Here is a 16,809-nt window from a genome sequence, read left to right as displayed (position 1 = left end):
CATAGAAGCCAATTCTCTCCGCCACGCCTGTCCTAAGCACTTAACGTTAGCTTTCTTGTCGCTTTTACCTTCTAGAAAGGTGAGTAAAACTTTAAAGAACCGCTGAATTAACAGCCCCACCATTGCAAATTAAGTTAGCATCTATAAGCATGAGCTCTCGGTTCACAGCGTAACCCTTAACGGCGTTCATCAGTTGCTGCCGAGCGGTCACTGAAGAAAGCTAACCGTTAGCGAGCTACCGTTAGTTAGCTGGATGTTACTACGGTAACTTTAGAACTAACTTTGCTAATTAGTTCGGGCTGCGGGCAGCCACAGCTGTCGATGCTGGCTGTTTAGTATCTTATTATAACGGGACGAGCTTAAAAATGTGAGTATTAGTCAATTGCATCTTTCTGACTAGTGAGCTTGCGTGGTTAAAAGGAATGCAAGGGGTTGCTGTCCTATAAAACCCCTCGTTCGCTCCTCCTCGTCAGACATTTTGGGAAGAATGGTTCACATGAACTGTAAAACAAAGGTCTTTAAACACGTTGCCCGTTAAACCTAAACATTTTAGTTGCTAAATACAACGTTCCCACATGCAGGATAGGGAAGCTCCTGCTTCCACGATAGATGTGCTACCCTTATTGCTGTCTGTGTTAAGTTCCACATGATTACATAGCAGCAGGTTAAACATAGCTGGCGTTAATCCTGTTGAAGTTTTGCATAGAGATGCAATATAACTCAGCTGTTAAACTCCAGTGTGCCTGTCTAAACGGAGGTGGCTGCTATTATCTCTAATCTTGTGACTACAGCTTCCAACATGACTTGACAGCATTCTTCTAAAAAGTATCTCATCTTTTGCAGGGGAACTCGAGGACAAGATACCTTGACATGGATTAATTTGCAACAACAATGGGAGGGATGACATGTGAGGATATGCTGATCTTTGCCAAATCATTGCAAACTGTGTTGTGTTCTACGGGACACCCTGTAGGCTAAATTGTCGTTTGGGATCAGCCCTTTCACCACTGAGGAAAAAAGTTCATCATTCACAGATGCAGCTTCATCAGACTTAATGCATGACCATGGATCATGAAGAGGTGAGTAACATTCATAGCTGTTCATTTGTCTGCAGATAACAGTGCCAGTCACTTAGATGCATTGCCCCAGTGTTTAACAGCATGTATGATGGAACTTGTGTAATTTTTTCAATCTTCACAAATTGAAAAATTATTGTATTATTCTCAGTGGTGCTTTTAGTCCACTGGCCACATTGTCTGCTGGTAAATCTTACTTGTCATCAGCTTTACAAGTATATGTTTCTTTAAAACATTCACCAGTCGTTAGATGGTGGTTGTTGATGTCCGATCTTTTAGCCATTTGCTCCACAAAGGCAAGAACATAGACCAGCTGATGTGATGTTGATGCCAAGTACAATAGGCACATGAGACCGGATACCTAGCAATATGTCGCATGTTGTTGGAGCAGTGACCGTGCCTGAAGTAGTTTAAATGCTTCATAGGGGGCCTGCTCAGGTTACAAGCCCCACAAGTACAGTATTGAATTCAGCAACAGGTGTTTAGTGCTGGCATGCCACTCTGATGTTGTGTCCCTTTCCGATGTGTCACACAAAGGGATCAGTTTTCAGCGAGAATGGGTTCTCCCTGGGTTCTCAGGTGTGGACAGAGTTGGACCAGATTTCCATGCGGCTTCAGGAGGATGGTTTGCCTCCAGGGGCCAGTGTGGAGGAGCGGCAGCAGCACCTGTGGCAGCAGCTCCTCGCCAGGGAGGCAAAGCTTCAGTCAGCCACCCAGGAACTGCAGACCTTACGTACCCAGCAGGCCAGTGAGATGAAGGAGGTGAACAATTTGGAGTCTTTGAAGTATTAGTCCACCAACAGGAATAGTGCCATAGTCCTCTTGACCTGATTGTGCATGATGGCAGGCTTCCATGCAAACCTAGTGTGTTCCTTATTTTCATTGAGATAATAGACAAATTAATGTGATGTTGCCCATGACTACACTAAATTAAATAATACTCGCATACATTTCTGAAATGGGTGCAGTACCATAGTTATTGCTCAAAATGGTATTGGTCAGTCACAGCTGAATTACTTTTGGATTTTTTTCTTTCTATCGGTCAGGTGGAGAGCTATGTTGCACATATTCGTGGGCTGCTAGAAGACCGTGAGAGTCTGACTTCAGACTATGAGAAAGACAATGAACACTTGCGACAAGAGCTTCACCATATCAGACAACAACAAGGTGAATTCAGTGAAAATGTAGTGCAATGTTGGAATTCTTTCCTTTGGGTTGTACTGAAACAAACAAACATTTTATTTGCCATTAATGTTTTAAATTCTTGTCTGTACTCTATGTAAATTTGTCTTCTCTACTTAATTGAAAAATATAGAAGATCCACAGTGGATCTGAGATCTAGTTACAAAGAAACTGTGAAGAGGAATGGGAAGTGGATTATTGAAAAAAATGATTTATGAAAGCACCTACCTGACGTTTATTGATGTTGATTTTAATAATTCCAGGGTTTGAAATAATGGGCCAGTATGAGCATTCCAGCTAGAGTTAGTTACCATTCTAACACATTGCTGGATTGGTTGAACACGTTGGGTATTTACTTGTGTTTATGCTAAGTCTGCTGCCATATGGCAACATTTGTGCACTATTTTGTTGCTATTCTCTCCAGTCCAGTGAAAACATCCCTTTTTCCAGAGAGTCAGAGCAAGGAGCTGGCAGAAATGTTGGCTCAGGAGGACCTCGGGGAGATGGGCTTGAGCAGTCCCAGTGAGCAGGTGGCTTACTTGCTGGTGGAGAGGGCCACACTACTGGAAAGGCTGGAGGCTGCTGAGAGGAGACTGGAAAGTCAGAGCCTTAATGAGAACTTGAGAGAAGTCCACCACCAGGTAAAGGAGTGACCTACATACATTCTTTCCAATGAGCAGCAGCAAGTAGCACTGTCTTTAATAACAACAACAACAACAATAATAATAATATTTATATACAGTATTTATCAAGCAATTTTGTGCACATAGTAGCGACGAAAACCTGGCTTATAATATATATCTTGTCCAGGTCTCCTTTAGAAAAAAGATCTTTTTTTTTTTTTTTTTTTTTTACCTCATTGGGAATCCTCCGGTTAAATAAAGTTGAAATAAATACAACAAATAAACAGAGGACTGTTCAACTTACTCAGAAAATCAGGTCTTCACAGAAAAGGAACCACACAGGTCAATTGTTAAATATTTCAAAGGCTAATATGGTATTTACAGTTGTGTAGTTCATTTTCATCATGTGAACTGTAAATGTAAGTTTTCCAATGAAAGTGCACAGCCTCTACCATCTTGAACAATGAATACACAGCATTCAGTCATATTGAATTTTCAAATAAACCTGTCTAAAGGCTTCATAGTTTTAGTGGAATGTAACGGTTAACCATCCAAGTCAAACACAGAGGCCATATAAATGTGTTTAAGTGAGTGTCTGTCTATTGGTGACTCTACAGGAGCATATACGCCTAGCGATGGGGGAGGAGCTCAGGCAGCAGAGGGAGGATATGCAGAAAGCCATAGATAACACGACTAAGGTGAGTTGACTGTTATTGTGCCTTGACTGAGTTACAGATCTGTATAACTTCAGGTTGAATAAAGATTATGAAGAAAAGAAGAACACCAGATCTTTCCAGCTAAATGACAAAAGTTATGTAGTGTCTGTTGTGATTCTACACACACAAGTCTTTCCTCTCAGCAGTGTTCATCCCAGAGTCCATGGAAGAAGCTGTTTGGGCTGCGCAGATCTGGGCAGAGCAAACACAATATTACCCCTGTAGGTTTCCACTTCACAGCATAAACTAAGTAACTAACATTGATGTTGTGATGCAGAAGGCATCGTCGGCTTGTTTCACAGTGGTGCTGCTTTGTGAAATACATCCCACTCTGACAAAATGCCTTGATATGTGCATGACCACAATGATGCAGATGACATTGTTTGTCTCAGTAACATCTGTGAATGTAATTTTCTAACAACCGAGTGCTCGAAACGGGTGGAACAGTAATGGCATGTCACAGGTAACAGCATGTGTCCTTTTTGTCCCACTGGTCTTTCTATGCAGGTGAATGTTGACATTGTAACTTGTTGCTGTCACTCCTTTCCAGGCCTGCGGTGTTGATAAATCTCCACCAATGCATGTCTCTTACAACATCATGTTGGGCCACTTACATCTTCAGTCTAACTACCAATCATCTTTCCTGCTGCTGTCCTCCTACTCTTACCATCCACGCTTCATTCTTTTACATCAGGCCCACAGTGAGCAGATTTCACAGGAGCAAAATGAGCGCCAGCGGCTGGAGCGGGACCTTGAAGAGGCGTCTAGGAGGCTGGCAATGGCTCATCAGGATATCCGCAGACTCACCAATGAGCTGGATGTTGCCAAAAACAACAACCTAGACCCAAGTGGTATGTGGCAAAGATTTACAGTATGTATCCCTCAAAGAATTGTGAGTTTATGTTAGACTTTGATGTTTCTAAGAACTTTATTCCTACACTTACAGTTTTGTATATTGTTTCTGGAGACTATTTCTGAAGTAAGTTGTTGATAAGAAACATCAGATGATGACATTGAGTACCCATGTTGGCCCAGATGAACCCATGCAGCCCCAGTCTACCATAACCTGATTCTCCAGATGGTTTGTTACACAGAACCATCTGAGAAGGCATCATTGCAAAGTGATTTAGAAAGGGCAGGCACTTTCAAAACATACCTAGTAGGTGATTGGGTAAACCATCTGTCTATCAAACTTTTTCCAAAGTCAATCATGAGAAAAGAGAAAACATCTTTTCCATCGAGAAAAGCCTTCAGTGGCGTTCTCTTGTCTCAATGAAGGAAAACTCAGCTCTTGCAGCATCTAAGCTAACCTCTTTCGGAGCCACCATTGTTGTTCTTAACGATCGGTTGACTCTCGTGTTGTCGTCACCCCCTGCTCCCCCCTCAGCTGCCAGTAGCTCCTTACAGGACACCAACTGGCCTGTTCACTAACAATCTGAACACAAACGCATTACTTGGAGCCTGACAAGATGGATTTTTTTCGTGTGACGTGAACCCGCGAAGTCTACCTAGCTGGTTACCTTGAATGTCTTCCCCTACTGAAATGTCAATATTACTTGTTTTCAGGCCACATACTGTATTTGTCAATATAACAACTTTATTTTCTAATCATGTGGAACCTGTGTGTAGAGCCAGCTGCAGGAAGGCATTAAAGAGATACTTTGCAGATTTAAAATTCAGCTCTGTGGCAGTGTGGGCAGTGTGTGCAGATGAACGGTGTTCACTGAAACCCAGAAATTTTCTGAATGACACAAAACGATGCAGATTTCGACAGACCTCTGATGCTCCACAGGGAGTTCAGCCATGGAGGGAAGCCAAACGCTGTTCATCTGCACACAAAGCTGGGTTAATATTGGTATCCTTTTCACAGAATATCAAAATCGTTTTTTAAAAAGCAGAAAAAATATTTTCTTCTTTAAAGTATTAAAAATATGCTTATGATCTCAGGATGTGAGCTTCAGGGAACGGCCCAAGAAGTAGAGAACCTGAGGAAGGAAGTGGACAATCTGAAACACCATGGTGAGACAGTGTGAACTGCCATTTAGTGTCGGACTTTAACACCAACCACATTGTTTGGAGATTTTATTATGTTATTCTAAAATTCTGGTTTGCTGGTGACATTGGTGGGTTAATAGTAGGACTGTCTAATAGGGTTGGATATTGTTTGGATATATAACTGATTGACTAATTGATTTAGATATCAGTGACTGCTACAAACACTACCTGATAAGGAAGTTGAATTACTAACTTTACATATCCCTCTCCATTGCCTCTCACAATTGAGCAGGGCATTCTATGATTCTTCTTAAAATCATATTAGGCTGGACCTTAATGGTGGTGTTCAAAATATTTCCCCTTCACCCAATCCTGGCAGTGTTTTGTCTGAATCTTTACTTTTTCTGACAAATTGACCACCCCACCATATGTGTGCTATAGGTATTAACAATATAATTACTTAATACACTGTGTATAATATTGTTAAAGGCCAAAACAAGACAATCAAAAATGAAATGTTATGTCTAATATAATTTCAGATATTCATGGTTGTGGTTTTGTCTCTTCACAGATATGCTGAAGCTGCAGCGAGCCAAAGAGCAAAATGACAGATTAGATGTTGAGAACAGAGCTCTGAGGGAGAGAGTCCGTGCTATAGAATCTGAGAAGAAAATTCTACTCGATCAGGTTACTATTTTACTCTTTTTCTTTATTTAAATGAAAACATACCATGTTGTTGCATCAACTTGGCATTGTTTGGTGTATTTTTTGTCCAGCTGACCATAAATAGTGCAGACCAAGATGTTTTAAGAGAGGATCGAAAGGACGAGAGCATTAGCAATGAACCACAAAACAATCTATCTGGCTCGTCAACCCAAGAAAAGGATCACATTCATAAACGGTAGATACATTAACTGCATCCTGGTTAATAGTGTGATTAATGCTCTGACTACCCCTCCTGCTCTTTCTAACTTTAGTCATCATCATTCTCTCAGGTGTCATGAGGCGATGGAAGACGGGCTTGTACAAATGAGAGCGCTGCAACGGCAACTCCAGAGGCTACGTAAGGAACAGGAAGAGCTGGAAGAGAGGAACGAGGAGCTGGAAGCACTGCTAGGGGAGGCACAGAATGCCAGCAAAGGGGAGAGGCATCGCCATGAGGGTGAACTGGAGGGACTGCATAGGAGGGTAATGAGTAGCACTAACTTCATTAAACTACATTTGTTTTTTTTTTCAGGAGTATTTGGGCAAAAAAATATTCTTAAATGGACTAAAGGATTGATGGATTATTAACTAAACATACTAAATGTTAGTTTAAAATATTTAGCCTGAGACGTTGAAGAAAGCTAGTTTCTTAGACATTCACTAATGCTGGTCCTTGACTAGAAGAACTTAGACAGTATGATTGTTGATCACACAGATCAAAAGCCTTGAGGCAGAACTGAAGAAGCAGGATGTCCAAGAAAAAATGTTGAAGAATGGAGGAGAAGTCAAAGCCAGTGAGTCCTACTTACGGCTGGTAAGACATTACTCACTTTTGAATTTCATTAATATTTCCTCTGTGCTTATATTATAGTAGTATGTTAACACAGCTTGTGATTACCTCGGCTACCTTTTTTGTATTATATTATAAGCAGCAACAGAACAATAAATGTGACTGAGACAGGTATGGCCATCCAGGAAAAATGTTTCAGTATCTCAAGTTTGACCAAAAACCTCTAATTTGGACTGAAATATAAATGGGCTTGACTCTAGGCAAATTGTTACTATACTCAGATTGACATACATACAGGTTAAATGTGAAAAAGGAAAATAAACTTGACTCAACCTGTTGAAATAAATGACTGACATTGCTATACTTCAAATTCCGTGACTCTAAAAAACAGTTTTTGTTCCCCTGTCACCATGTATGAAGCACTTAAGGGACAGCAGCCAGGAGAGGTTGGCTCTGCTAGAGGCTCGTCTGACTGAGGAGAAGGACTGGAGGAAACAGCTTGAGGTAGACCTCAGTGCTGCACAGGCCGTCCTCAAAAAAGACAAGGAGGTAAAAACCACAGATATCCAAAGCTTCAACTGACTGAAATAAGTAACATCACAACTGCGCAAATGTGTGAAATTTGATTTACAGTTCAAGATGTTAAGTCCTGAAACAAAGACTTATTGTTGAATTGTTTGTTAAAAGTACAGTATGTACAACAGGGCTGCCCAACACTGCTCCTGGAGGGCCACTGTCCTGCATGTTCATGTTCTCTGCTCTAACACACCTGATTGTAATGATGTGCTCGTTATCAAGCAGCTGAAGCTTGTCACAGTTTTTGAAAATCTTTAGACTCAAGTGTGTTAGAGCAGGGAGAAACCTAAAACATGCAGGACAGTGGCTCTCCAGGAGCACTCACACTTACCATTCGTACTGTGCCCAAGCATGTTTTATGGCTAAAGTCTAGTTTGTTTGACACGTTTGAGAGAGGTGGGCTTCAGCGCGGCACCACTGCACATGTACGAGTATGAGCATTGACGGGGGAGGAGGGAGGGGGTACAGTCATGCTAAAGCACGGCACGGATCAACTTCCAGCAAAAACGTTAAGTGTGAGTGCGACCTTAGAGTTACAAGCATCACATAAATTGTATTTAATTCTATCATTCTCTACACCAAAGGCTTTGCAGATAGGTGAGCGAGAGATGAAGAAGCTGAGACTTGAAGTCAACAGCCTTCAGACAGAATGCCAACAAGGGAAAACGCTTATCAAGAGCCTCACCCAAGTCAAGGGGGAAAAAGCAGTTTTGGAGGAAAAGGTTTGCTCATGTTATCAGTCTGCTTGCTATCAGTGAGACCTTGTCAGTCCTTTTAAATTTAAATGAAGATATATAAATACATGAAAATATAAAAGTACACATTACAGCTTGAATGTGTATTGTGCAAAGTAGACTGGTAAAGAATAATGTTAATAGGCCAACATATGTCCATTGCAATTGTTGCCAAAAAAAAAAGGGGGAGCCTGAAAACAGGTGAACACAAAATGAAAATACTGTATTTTCAGTGTCAACAAATCATTTAGATATGTCAACATGAATTTACAGCATGTAAAGCAGCAGCATGACATTTACACTAAAATTAGTTCCCCTGCATCTTCCTTTCTTTGCCTCTCTGCGTCTGACAGGTGGCCCAGTTGGAGCGGGCCCAGAGCCGGCAGCAGAGTGAGCTGGAATGTTACAAGGACACTAACCGGACCCAGGAGAACAAGAGGGAAAACAGGCTTCAGGTTGACCAGTTGCAGGAGCAGGCTGACCGGCTAACTGCTGATCTCCGCAGCCTCCAAACAGCACACAACGCTTTGAGGTCAAGAGTTCACAGTAGAAAAAGCATTGGCTCGTGCAGTAGTATATTTAAAATAGATCAGTGTGGGGAGATAAGTGATAGCACTGCTGCAATGGGTACTTTTATCATATACTTATAATGTCCAGTCATAAGATAGCACCAGAACTCCGAAGCTTACTCATTTTGCATAAATGTGCGTTTGTTCCAGGGAGGAGATGGTTTCTGAGCAGCTTCAGTCTGCAGAGCTCCAGGCCAAGCTGAGCTCCAGCGTCCAGGACAAGCTGACAGATGACGGGGAAAGAGAAAGACTGCAGCTCGAGATACAGTGCCTCAAAGAGCAGCTCAAGTGGCATCAAGAGCAGCTCTCATCAAAGGAAGCACTTATTAGCAGCCAGAAGACTGAATTACACACAGCTCATATAGAGTCAGGGCTTAGCCCAGTGGAGAGGACCAAGGATGAGTGTTTGGATCAGGTAAATGGATTGCATGTCCACTGATAGGGTAGTTTGGTTTGTAAAAAGGTTCATCTATGAAATAATCTTGTATGAGTGTTGAGGTATTGAGATGTAGAGTAGAGAGAATGTCCATCAACATTACAGCCCTGGTTCAAAGTGCTGCTGTCCAGTTTTTGTGTCCTTTAGTAAAGCACTAGGACCATATCAGCTTGAAGACTGAAGATGCTCGTAGAAGGTTAGCAGAGGGGACTTTCCTCTACCAGGAACATATATAATTAATAAATGTGTCGCTTTTGTCTTTGTAGCTTTCCTGTGTGAAGCAGGAGCTGAATCATGTGCGGACCAAGCTGGGGGAGGAGCGGCAGCTGGCCTCGCAGCACCAACTGGCCCTGCGGGCTCAGGTCGATGAAGCCCAGGCACGCATCAAGGTATAACACACCCTTAACATGTCCAGTGTCCATGCTGCAGTTCAGTTTACAATCTCTAATTATATATAATAAATAAATAGTCACTATATCTTTGAGTTTCAGTTATTACATAATTGTCTTTCCATTGCTTTACTTTGGCATACGTAGCATCTGCATTATGCCTTCAAACTTTAGGCAATAACAGGGTTCGGACAAAGTCTTGAAAGCTTGGTAAATGCTTAATTTGAACTGTTACGTATTCAACGCTAGAAACATGCCTGAATTTGAATATGCTCCTTTAAAAAAGATGAAGACTCATGTAAACCAACATTTTTTTATATTTGAAATTAATCAATCCCATCATTATGTTTGTTTGTTCTTTGCCTGGCGTCTCACACCAGACACGGGGTGGACCTTAACCCTAACCCCAAATGAGAAAGTAAAATAACCGAATGACCTTTTCTAATGTAAATATTCTTCCGGAATAATAAAGGAATTTTTTTTAAAGTTTTTTTGTTTTTAATGATGAAAAGACAGCCTGTTGTGTTCACTCCTCATTCATGGCAGCTAGTAAAATAAACAAAGTGACAAAATACCTTGATTGCTGTAGGTATAAAAAAAAAAAGAATTAAGTGACAATACAACAAAGGCACATTTTTCTTTTTAGTATTTCTAAATCTTGGCCTGAAGCATTTCTGGCAATCTTCCACCCTTATATATTCATATTACATGCTGATGATTAACACAAAAGCTTCAGGTCTCCCAACTCCAGTGGTCCATCTGCTACGGCATTTGGCTATTCATTAAAATTGAGGGCATGTGGGATTGGATTGATAATTCACAACAGCCACAGAAAAATATAGCTTGGCTACCTGTTTTTATCTGCCCTTCAGCGTAAACACATCCCAATCTTGTCTCTCATTCTCCCCCCTCAGTCCCAGGACTCAGTGCTTAGCCAGAAGGCAGAGGAGGCTAAACAGATGAAGCAGGACCTGCAGAGAGCCCAGAGCCTGTTCACCTCAGCAGAAAGAGAGCTGCGTTATGAGAAGGAGAAAAACATTGACCTGAAGAGACACAACACCCTGTTGGATCAGGAAAAACTCAAGGTGGGTATTTAATTACAGCACAGTTGGAATTTCCTGAATGCTTCTGACACTGATCACTTCATCAGCATGTCACACCACACTCACTTCACCTCACTGTGAATGCTAATTACCGTGATCAAATGTGAAAGTGTAAACCTCAACGGGGAAGAAATAGGGTTCCATACAAAAAAATGTTATTGTGAGAATAGTTGTTAAGTTGTGTGTTGAGCATCTGGTTTTGTTCTCATGCTCTGTGGTTTCACGTGCTTTTTTCAGCTTTGTGCAGAGCTGAAGCAGGTCCAGACCAAGCTGGTCCAGGTGGAGCAGAGCATCCACACTCAGGTGGCAGAGTGTGAATGTCAGCAGCAGAAAATAAGGGAACTGGAGTTGGAACTGGCACGCAACTCCACAAACCGCAGTGCCAACACCAGCCTACAGGAAGACCTACAGGCCGAGAGGGCAAGGCTTATTGCTGCTGACAAGAAGGTAATTGTTGGAGCAATTTCTTTGCAGCAATTAGCACTTTCATCTCATCTGATTTTAGTCTAGTGCTTGATTTTGCACTGGCTTGTAATTACACATTCCACAATGTCTAATTGAATGCTCTCATAGTTAGGTTTATTAACCCGAGTTAACTTTGCTATTTGTTAACCAGCTCTGTCATACTGGTTATCCCTGGTTGCCAATATCAGGCTTTATGACAAAGACCTCAGGTGATTTACTCTTAAGTTTGTCCTCTTTTTTTGAGGTCCTGCTTATCTTGGGTTATTCAACAACATTACAGACTATTCCTCTCACATCTTCAAGAAATCCTTGGATACTCAGAAAATGGTGGGAGGTTGGGAGTTCATGTTATCTGTTTGTCTCACTGGGTGAAGCCTGTGGCTCTGTTGTCACGGCAGGTGTTGGAGCTGCAGCAGCAACTAAAGAGTGCCCAGCACCAGCTGCGTGTGGAGGAAGCCCGGGCTGGTGAGAGCAGCCGTCTGGAGAGGGATAGCAGGGATCTGTCTGACACCTTGTCAGCCCTGAGAGCCCAGCAGCAGGAGGAGCACATCACCAGGTCACACAAATTGAAATGCTGCTGATGCCACCCAGTTTGACATGGTCCCAGTAGCAGTAATAGTGCCATAACCAACATGTTTTAGGGGCACGATTCTGATACACTCTTTTTTTTGACAGTCCTTCTATCCATCTTTTTCTCCATTTTTTTTCAGAAAGCTGTTAGAGCAGCGTGAGGAGGAGCTGCAGCAGCAAATGCGCTCCCTGAGGCTAAAGGAGGCCTCCATGACCAGGACAAATGCAGAGCTCAGTCACCGTGTCCAGCAGCTGGAGACGCGTCTGGTCATCCTGGAGACTGAGCTTAGCAAGGCCAGAGAGGAGGTATGCAACCGTTTTACAGCTCATCAGATGTTATTGGTACTGCAGGGTTTTGTACACCCGAGGCACCTTTCATATTTTTTATGTCTATTTCACATGATTTCAAAATTTTGATCTAATGAGTCACACAACTTATATCCATTGTTGTTGTTGTTGGTCTTGGCCTGTACCTAGCTTTTCAATGTAATTTCAGTTAAAGAGTTTTTCTCATTCTTATGGACACCTTCTGTGACCACGGCCGTAAAGTACTGTATACCACCGTACTGTATAAAAATGGCTTGCCGTCCAAAAAGGCCTTCTTACCCCCTCTTACCCCTTTTTGACAAAGACATATTGTGATCTGCCTGGCCTGACTTAAAGTGGGGCCCATTCAGTTGTTTTCTTTTTCTTGTGGGGGCACGTTCGTATTACGATGCTGAAAGTGACACATTTCTTTCAGAGATGTGCAGACACCCATATCCAAAACTTGGTTTGTACAGTCTGTGAGCCCTGTCACTTTATTTGTATTTCTAATCTTCAGTGGTCTCAAGATTTCAATCAGTAGCTGCAACCCTTTAAATCCCCACAAACAGGGTGACAGAACTGTTTTTACTGTAGTCATACAGTTATCAGAATTTTTTTATTCAGTGCAGCTTGACTTTTGGCTGGCATTTTGCATTTTTGCACCCTTATCACATTACTGTTTCTATCATTTACTTTAGCTCAGTTACTGAATGACTGTTAAAACTGTTGCAAAAAATGCAATCCAGAAAAACTGTAAACTGCTGGCCATATTTATATATTTAGAATTTACAATACCTCAAAATGCGTTGTGAATTAACATTAAAATGTACGTGTTATATGTGTCCTTTAGGCGAGAGGTAGCCAGAATTCAAGCCACAGACTGCAGGAGGACTTGATGGCCAGTCAGCAGGAGTGTGATAGACTGCAGGGGGAACTGCAGCAAGTTCTCCTCCAACTAGACACACAAGTCAGGTGAGTCATACAAACGTCTGAATATAGATATTTACATTTGAATAAAATTTACTCTGGTACTTTGGCTAACAAATGACCATGTATATTCTGATTAGTTGAATCAGGTTATAGCATAATCAGTAATCAAGACCTGTGGAGAAGTAGTTAATTTCCTCTGCTCCATCAATCAGGAAGTACAACGAAAAACAGAGTCAGCACAAGACCAAGCTCCGTCAGGCCAAGCTGGTCTTTCTCAAAGAGACTGCGCAGAGGGACCGCGTCATCCAGAAATTGGAGAATGACCTGGTGCTGGCCTCCAGCCTCTCATACAAGGTCATACACATGTGACGCAGAAATTCCTTTACATCTAAATATCCCACAAGTGATGTTTATGCCAGAAAAGTATTTTCTAAAGTATCTCTGTTTTTGTTTATTTTTCCCTGGTGGCTTTTAGGAGAAGGAACGGATCACCACAGTGATGGAGGAAAATGAGAAGCTTTTGGAGGAGAAGAGGGAACTGTTACGGAAGATGAGTGAGGCAGAGGAAATGGGCAGCAAAGGCATGAGGACCGCCTCCACTGTCCAACATAGGTATCTTAATGAAGTGCACGAGTTAATTTTTACACTCATACACTCATTGTTTTAAGTGAATCAAATTGCTAAATGTATGTTAAGTTGACTGAAGTGTCTCAAAGGGGCTCTCATTGATTGACCTCTCCCAAGCAAAAATTTAAAGATTACTATCAGGAAAACAACTACCACAAAAACAGCAACACATTTGTGTTTCAAACTTCCATTAACCTACATATCTTGGTGAGGACATAAAGGACACACTGGGTAAATAGTCTTTGTGAGTGAGTGTGAACATTAATCTGTGTTCTAGGGTCAACGTCTTAGAAATGGAAAACCGACAACTTCAGGACAGAACCCTGAAGCTTTCCAACCAAGTCAGTTCCTTAGAGCGTGCCTTGAGGAACGTGCAGCCATTCTACAGCCTGGAGGTAACACATAACACGGACATTTCTGACCACAGAAACTTTCCCCAGGGATTAGGAACCTTTTGAGGAACTCGTTGCGTTTCGACATCAGGGACCAGGGCCTTAATTAGGTTGAGGGAACACTTTCCGGGGACATTTTATCCAAAAAAAAACCCAGATCAGAGGGTAATACTTTCAGAACATAATGGGGCTCTAGGGGTAGGGTTTACAGGGATGACTGTAACTGATTGGTGAAACACACAGCACAGCTAGTTCAACTCTGTACTGCTTCACTCATAAAACAAGGAAGTAGTCTACTTTCGATATAAGACCATTTTTAGGTTTAAGAGAGAACATTTTTTGTTTGTTTAATTACATTCTAGGTAGAGATAAACTTTGCTGTCAGCTCCCTGGCTCATTTTAAAAAAGACAAGGAAAAGGACAAATAGATGTGTGAGCGGGCGGGCACACTGAACAGCAGGCTGCAGAGACTGGTGTGTGGAGCGCGTGAGGAGAGAGACAGTGCTGCTGTGCTTTGAGTGAGAATTAAAATGTTATTCGATTTTTTTTTTCATTGGCAACCATCAAACACTGAACAGATGATTAACTGTGGAGACAGACTCTTAGTTTAATTTCCTCCTCCTTTCCATTTAATTTTATATATTTAATGAACAGCGGTAAATACTGAAGTTAGGACATGCAGACTGCACCGCCGCATCTCGTCCTTTCATGTTGCTTTTTCATACATTAGTTATTTTAATTAGCCTAATCTTAGACAAAAATGGGCTGAAGTCAACAGCTATCTTTTAAAAAAAAGTTCATCCAGCATTAATTATGTGACATGGTGCAAGATGGATGCCATCATGGTTGCGATAGCTTGACTTATTAAACACTAGGACCTGGTGACTAGGTCATGGTGCTTGAGCTAGTGTTAAATGGGTTACGTTCCACTTCTTTAAAATCGTAATAAAAAAACAGTGATTTGTTCATTAATTGCTCAAATGCTCAACAGAATGCGAAGAAAGTGCTCCCTTCTGAAAGTCTACACGATGGCTTCCTGCACACATCTACGCTAAGGTAAGGCAGCTTTGAGAGAACTAATAATGTTGGTAATTTGTGGTGTATTTTAATTTCTGTTGTTGAAGGGGAAAAAAAGTACTTTATTCTCTTGTCATATCACATTGATATGTTTTATATATAGGTGGCTGCTCGTATGTGCATTTTATGCCATTTCTAACTAAGTCTGTGTCACCAGTCTGACGTCAGGTTCGTGTGACCCTCTGGAGATCCTGGACGCAATCTGCCGCGTGAAGGTGAGCAACACTCAAGCATCTGCCTCCACAAACCAACCATCAGAGCAGGGATACCTGAATCTCACCTCCCCGTTGGTTCCTCCAGACACCAAAGGCACAGACGGGAGCTCTCATAACGGTGGCCATGTATGAGAGGTGGTAGGTTTTGGCGGGGTTGTTGCCTGTGTTTGCAACAGCGAGCTACCAGCAAGGATATGTTCTATAAGTCACTGTATTTGGTAATACTACAGCATCCACTACTTCCAAAAGTCAGAACAATGGAGTGAAAAAACATGGAGAATAATAAAGAATCCTTGTTAAAAGCCAGTAATAATGAAAGGGAGCTTCCACTGAAGTTCTGCTCAGGGCGATAACTATTTTGTATTTGAAAGCAGATTCTTGTTCTGCCTGAAAGTGCTGTGTTTTGTTCCAGGTTCAGAGGGAAAATTTGGTGGAATCTAAAAAAAAATCAAGATGTAATAGGAGATTTGATTTGAAAGCTCAACAGGTGGCACTTGTTTTTATGCACATATGTGTGCATATGCCTGGGGGGTCGGCCAGTTGTTTGCATCATCAAATCATAACAAACCTGGATGTTTGAAAGCCTTGTGTTGGCTTAGAGGAAATGTTATGATTATTATCACATTTTTTTATATAATGGTAAAAGATAAGACAATGCACTTCACATTAGCATAGTGAATGTCAAGACATTTGAGTGAGACTAGTTCAAACTGAGCACTTTACAAGTTTTATTTGTTTACATTTTGGGAAAAGTGGAATATATCCGTATATAAACAGTACGTATTTTCCTTTAGTTAAATCTAATTCTGGCAGTGTTTTAAATGAAAAAAAATGCCTATAGTGTTGTATATTTATGGTTTGTCAAAACAATCTTACACACATCAGTCTTCTTACAAGATCACAAAAATTGTACTTGTATCATATGTAACCTTGATAATATTGTGGATCCACTTTATGTTGGGGTCCTTTCTGAGATCTAAAAAACAGCCAAAATGTTTAAAAAGCCCCAGAATTCCAGGAGCTTTTTTGCGTCTATCTTTTTATGACATCAGTCGTCCTCAAATGGATTCCTCCAGGGACGCTCAATCAGAAAGTATTGTACAGAGGGGTGTTTGTGACATAGGAATAAAATATACATGCTCTATTTTATGACACTATTATTGTGTCAATAACTAAAGTGAACACTGTGGAATGGATTGTCTGTTTTGTCTTCAATGTGCCTGAAATGATGAGGTGGTCCACTTTATCTTGCTGCTGTGGTAACATGCCAAATAACAAAAGCCTGTTTGCTGTCAAGAAACTTTGACTTTTGTTGTATCCGTGTAAATACATT

The 16,809-nt window shown here is 41.4% G+C and overlaps 1 protein-coding gene across 2 annotated transcripts; it reads left to right on the top strand.

The window, feature by feature from the left end:
* Positions 1 to 18: 18 nt before the first annotated feature.
* ccdc30 (coiled-coil domain containing 30) lies at positions 19 to 16,727 on the top strand. Of its 2 annotated transcripts, none has more exons than XM_083920077.1 (28): positions 19 to 79; positions 844 to 1,079; positions 1,656 to 1,838; positions 2,123 to 2,243; positions 2,709 to 2,899; positions 3,499 to 3,579; positions 3,744 to 3,818; positions 4,292 to 4,448; positions 5,545 to 5,616; positions 6,164 to 6,279; positions 6,369 to 6,493; positions 6,588 to 6,780; positions 7,013 to 7,111; positions 7,508 to 7,636; positions 8,248 to 8,385; positions 8,751 to 8,929; positions 9,117 to 9,381; positions 9,669 to 9,791; positions 10,706 to 10,876; positions 11,132 to 11,341; positions 11,758 to 11,915; positions 12,070 to 12,235; positions 13,086 to 13,207; positions 13,378 to 13,519; positions 13,641 to 13,777; positions 14,070 to 14,187; positions 15,176 to 15,240; positions 15,419 to 16,727. In XM_083920077.1, the coding sequence occupies exons 2-28, from the start codon at positions 1,059 to 1,061 to the stop codon at positions 15,606 to 15,608; spliced, it is 3,747 nt and encodes a 1,248-aa protein (XP_083776203.1). In that variant the 5' UTR covers positions 19 to 79; positions 844 to 1,058; the 3' UTR covers positions 15,609 to 16,727. The 2 variants fall into 2 exon arrangements, with proteins under 2 accessions (XP_083776203.1, XP_083776202.1); XM_083920076.1 differs by having other exon boundaries at positions 3,741 to 3,818.
* The last annotated feature ends 82 nt before the right edge of the window (positions 16,728 to 16,809 follow it).

The sequence above is a fragment of the Echiichthys vipera genome (genome assembly GCF_963691815.1).
Source record: "Echiichthys vipera genome assembly, chromosome: 9".
Lineage (NCBI taxonomy): Eukaryota > Metazoa > Chordata > Actinopteri > Perciformes > Trachinidae > Echiichthys > Echiichthys vipera.
The sequence above is the reverse complement of the archived record's forward strand: the minus strand, read 5'-3'. Positions and strand labels throughout refer to the sequence as shown.

Bases quoted from the DNA above. Each gene is read 5' to 3' on its own strand.
- ccdc30 (XM_083920076.1), top strand. From the start codon at position 1,059: ATGACCATGGATCATGAAGAG. The intron at 3,819-4,291 runs GTAGGTTTCCAC...CTTTTACATCAG, and splicing joins GCAAACACAATATTACCCCT to GCCCACAGTGAGCAGATTTC. The intron at 13,520-13,640 runs GTCATACACATG...GGTGGCTTTTAG, and splicing joins CCTCCAGCCTCTCATACAAG to GAGAAGGAACGGATCACCAC.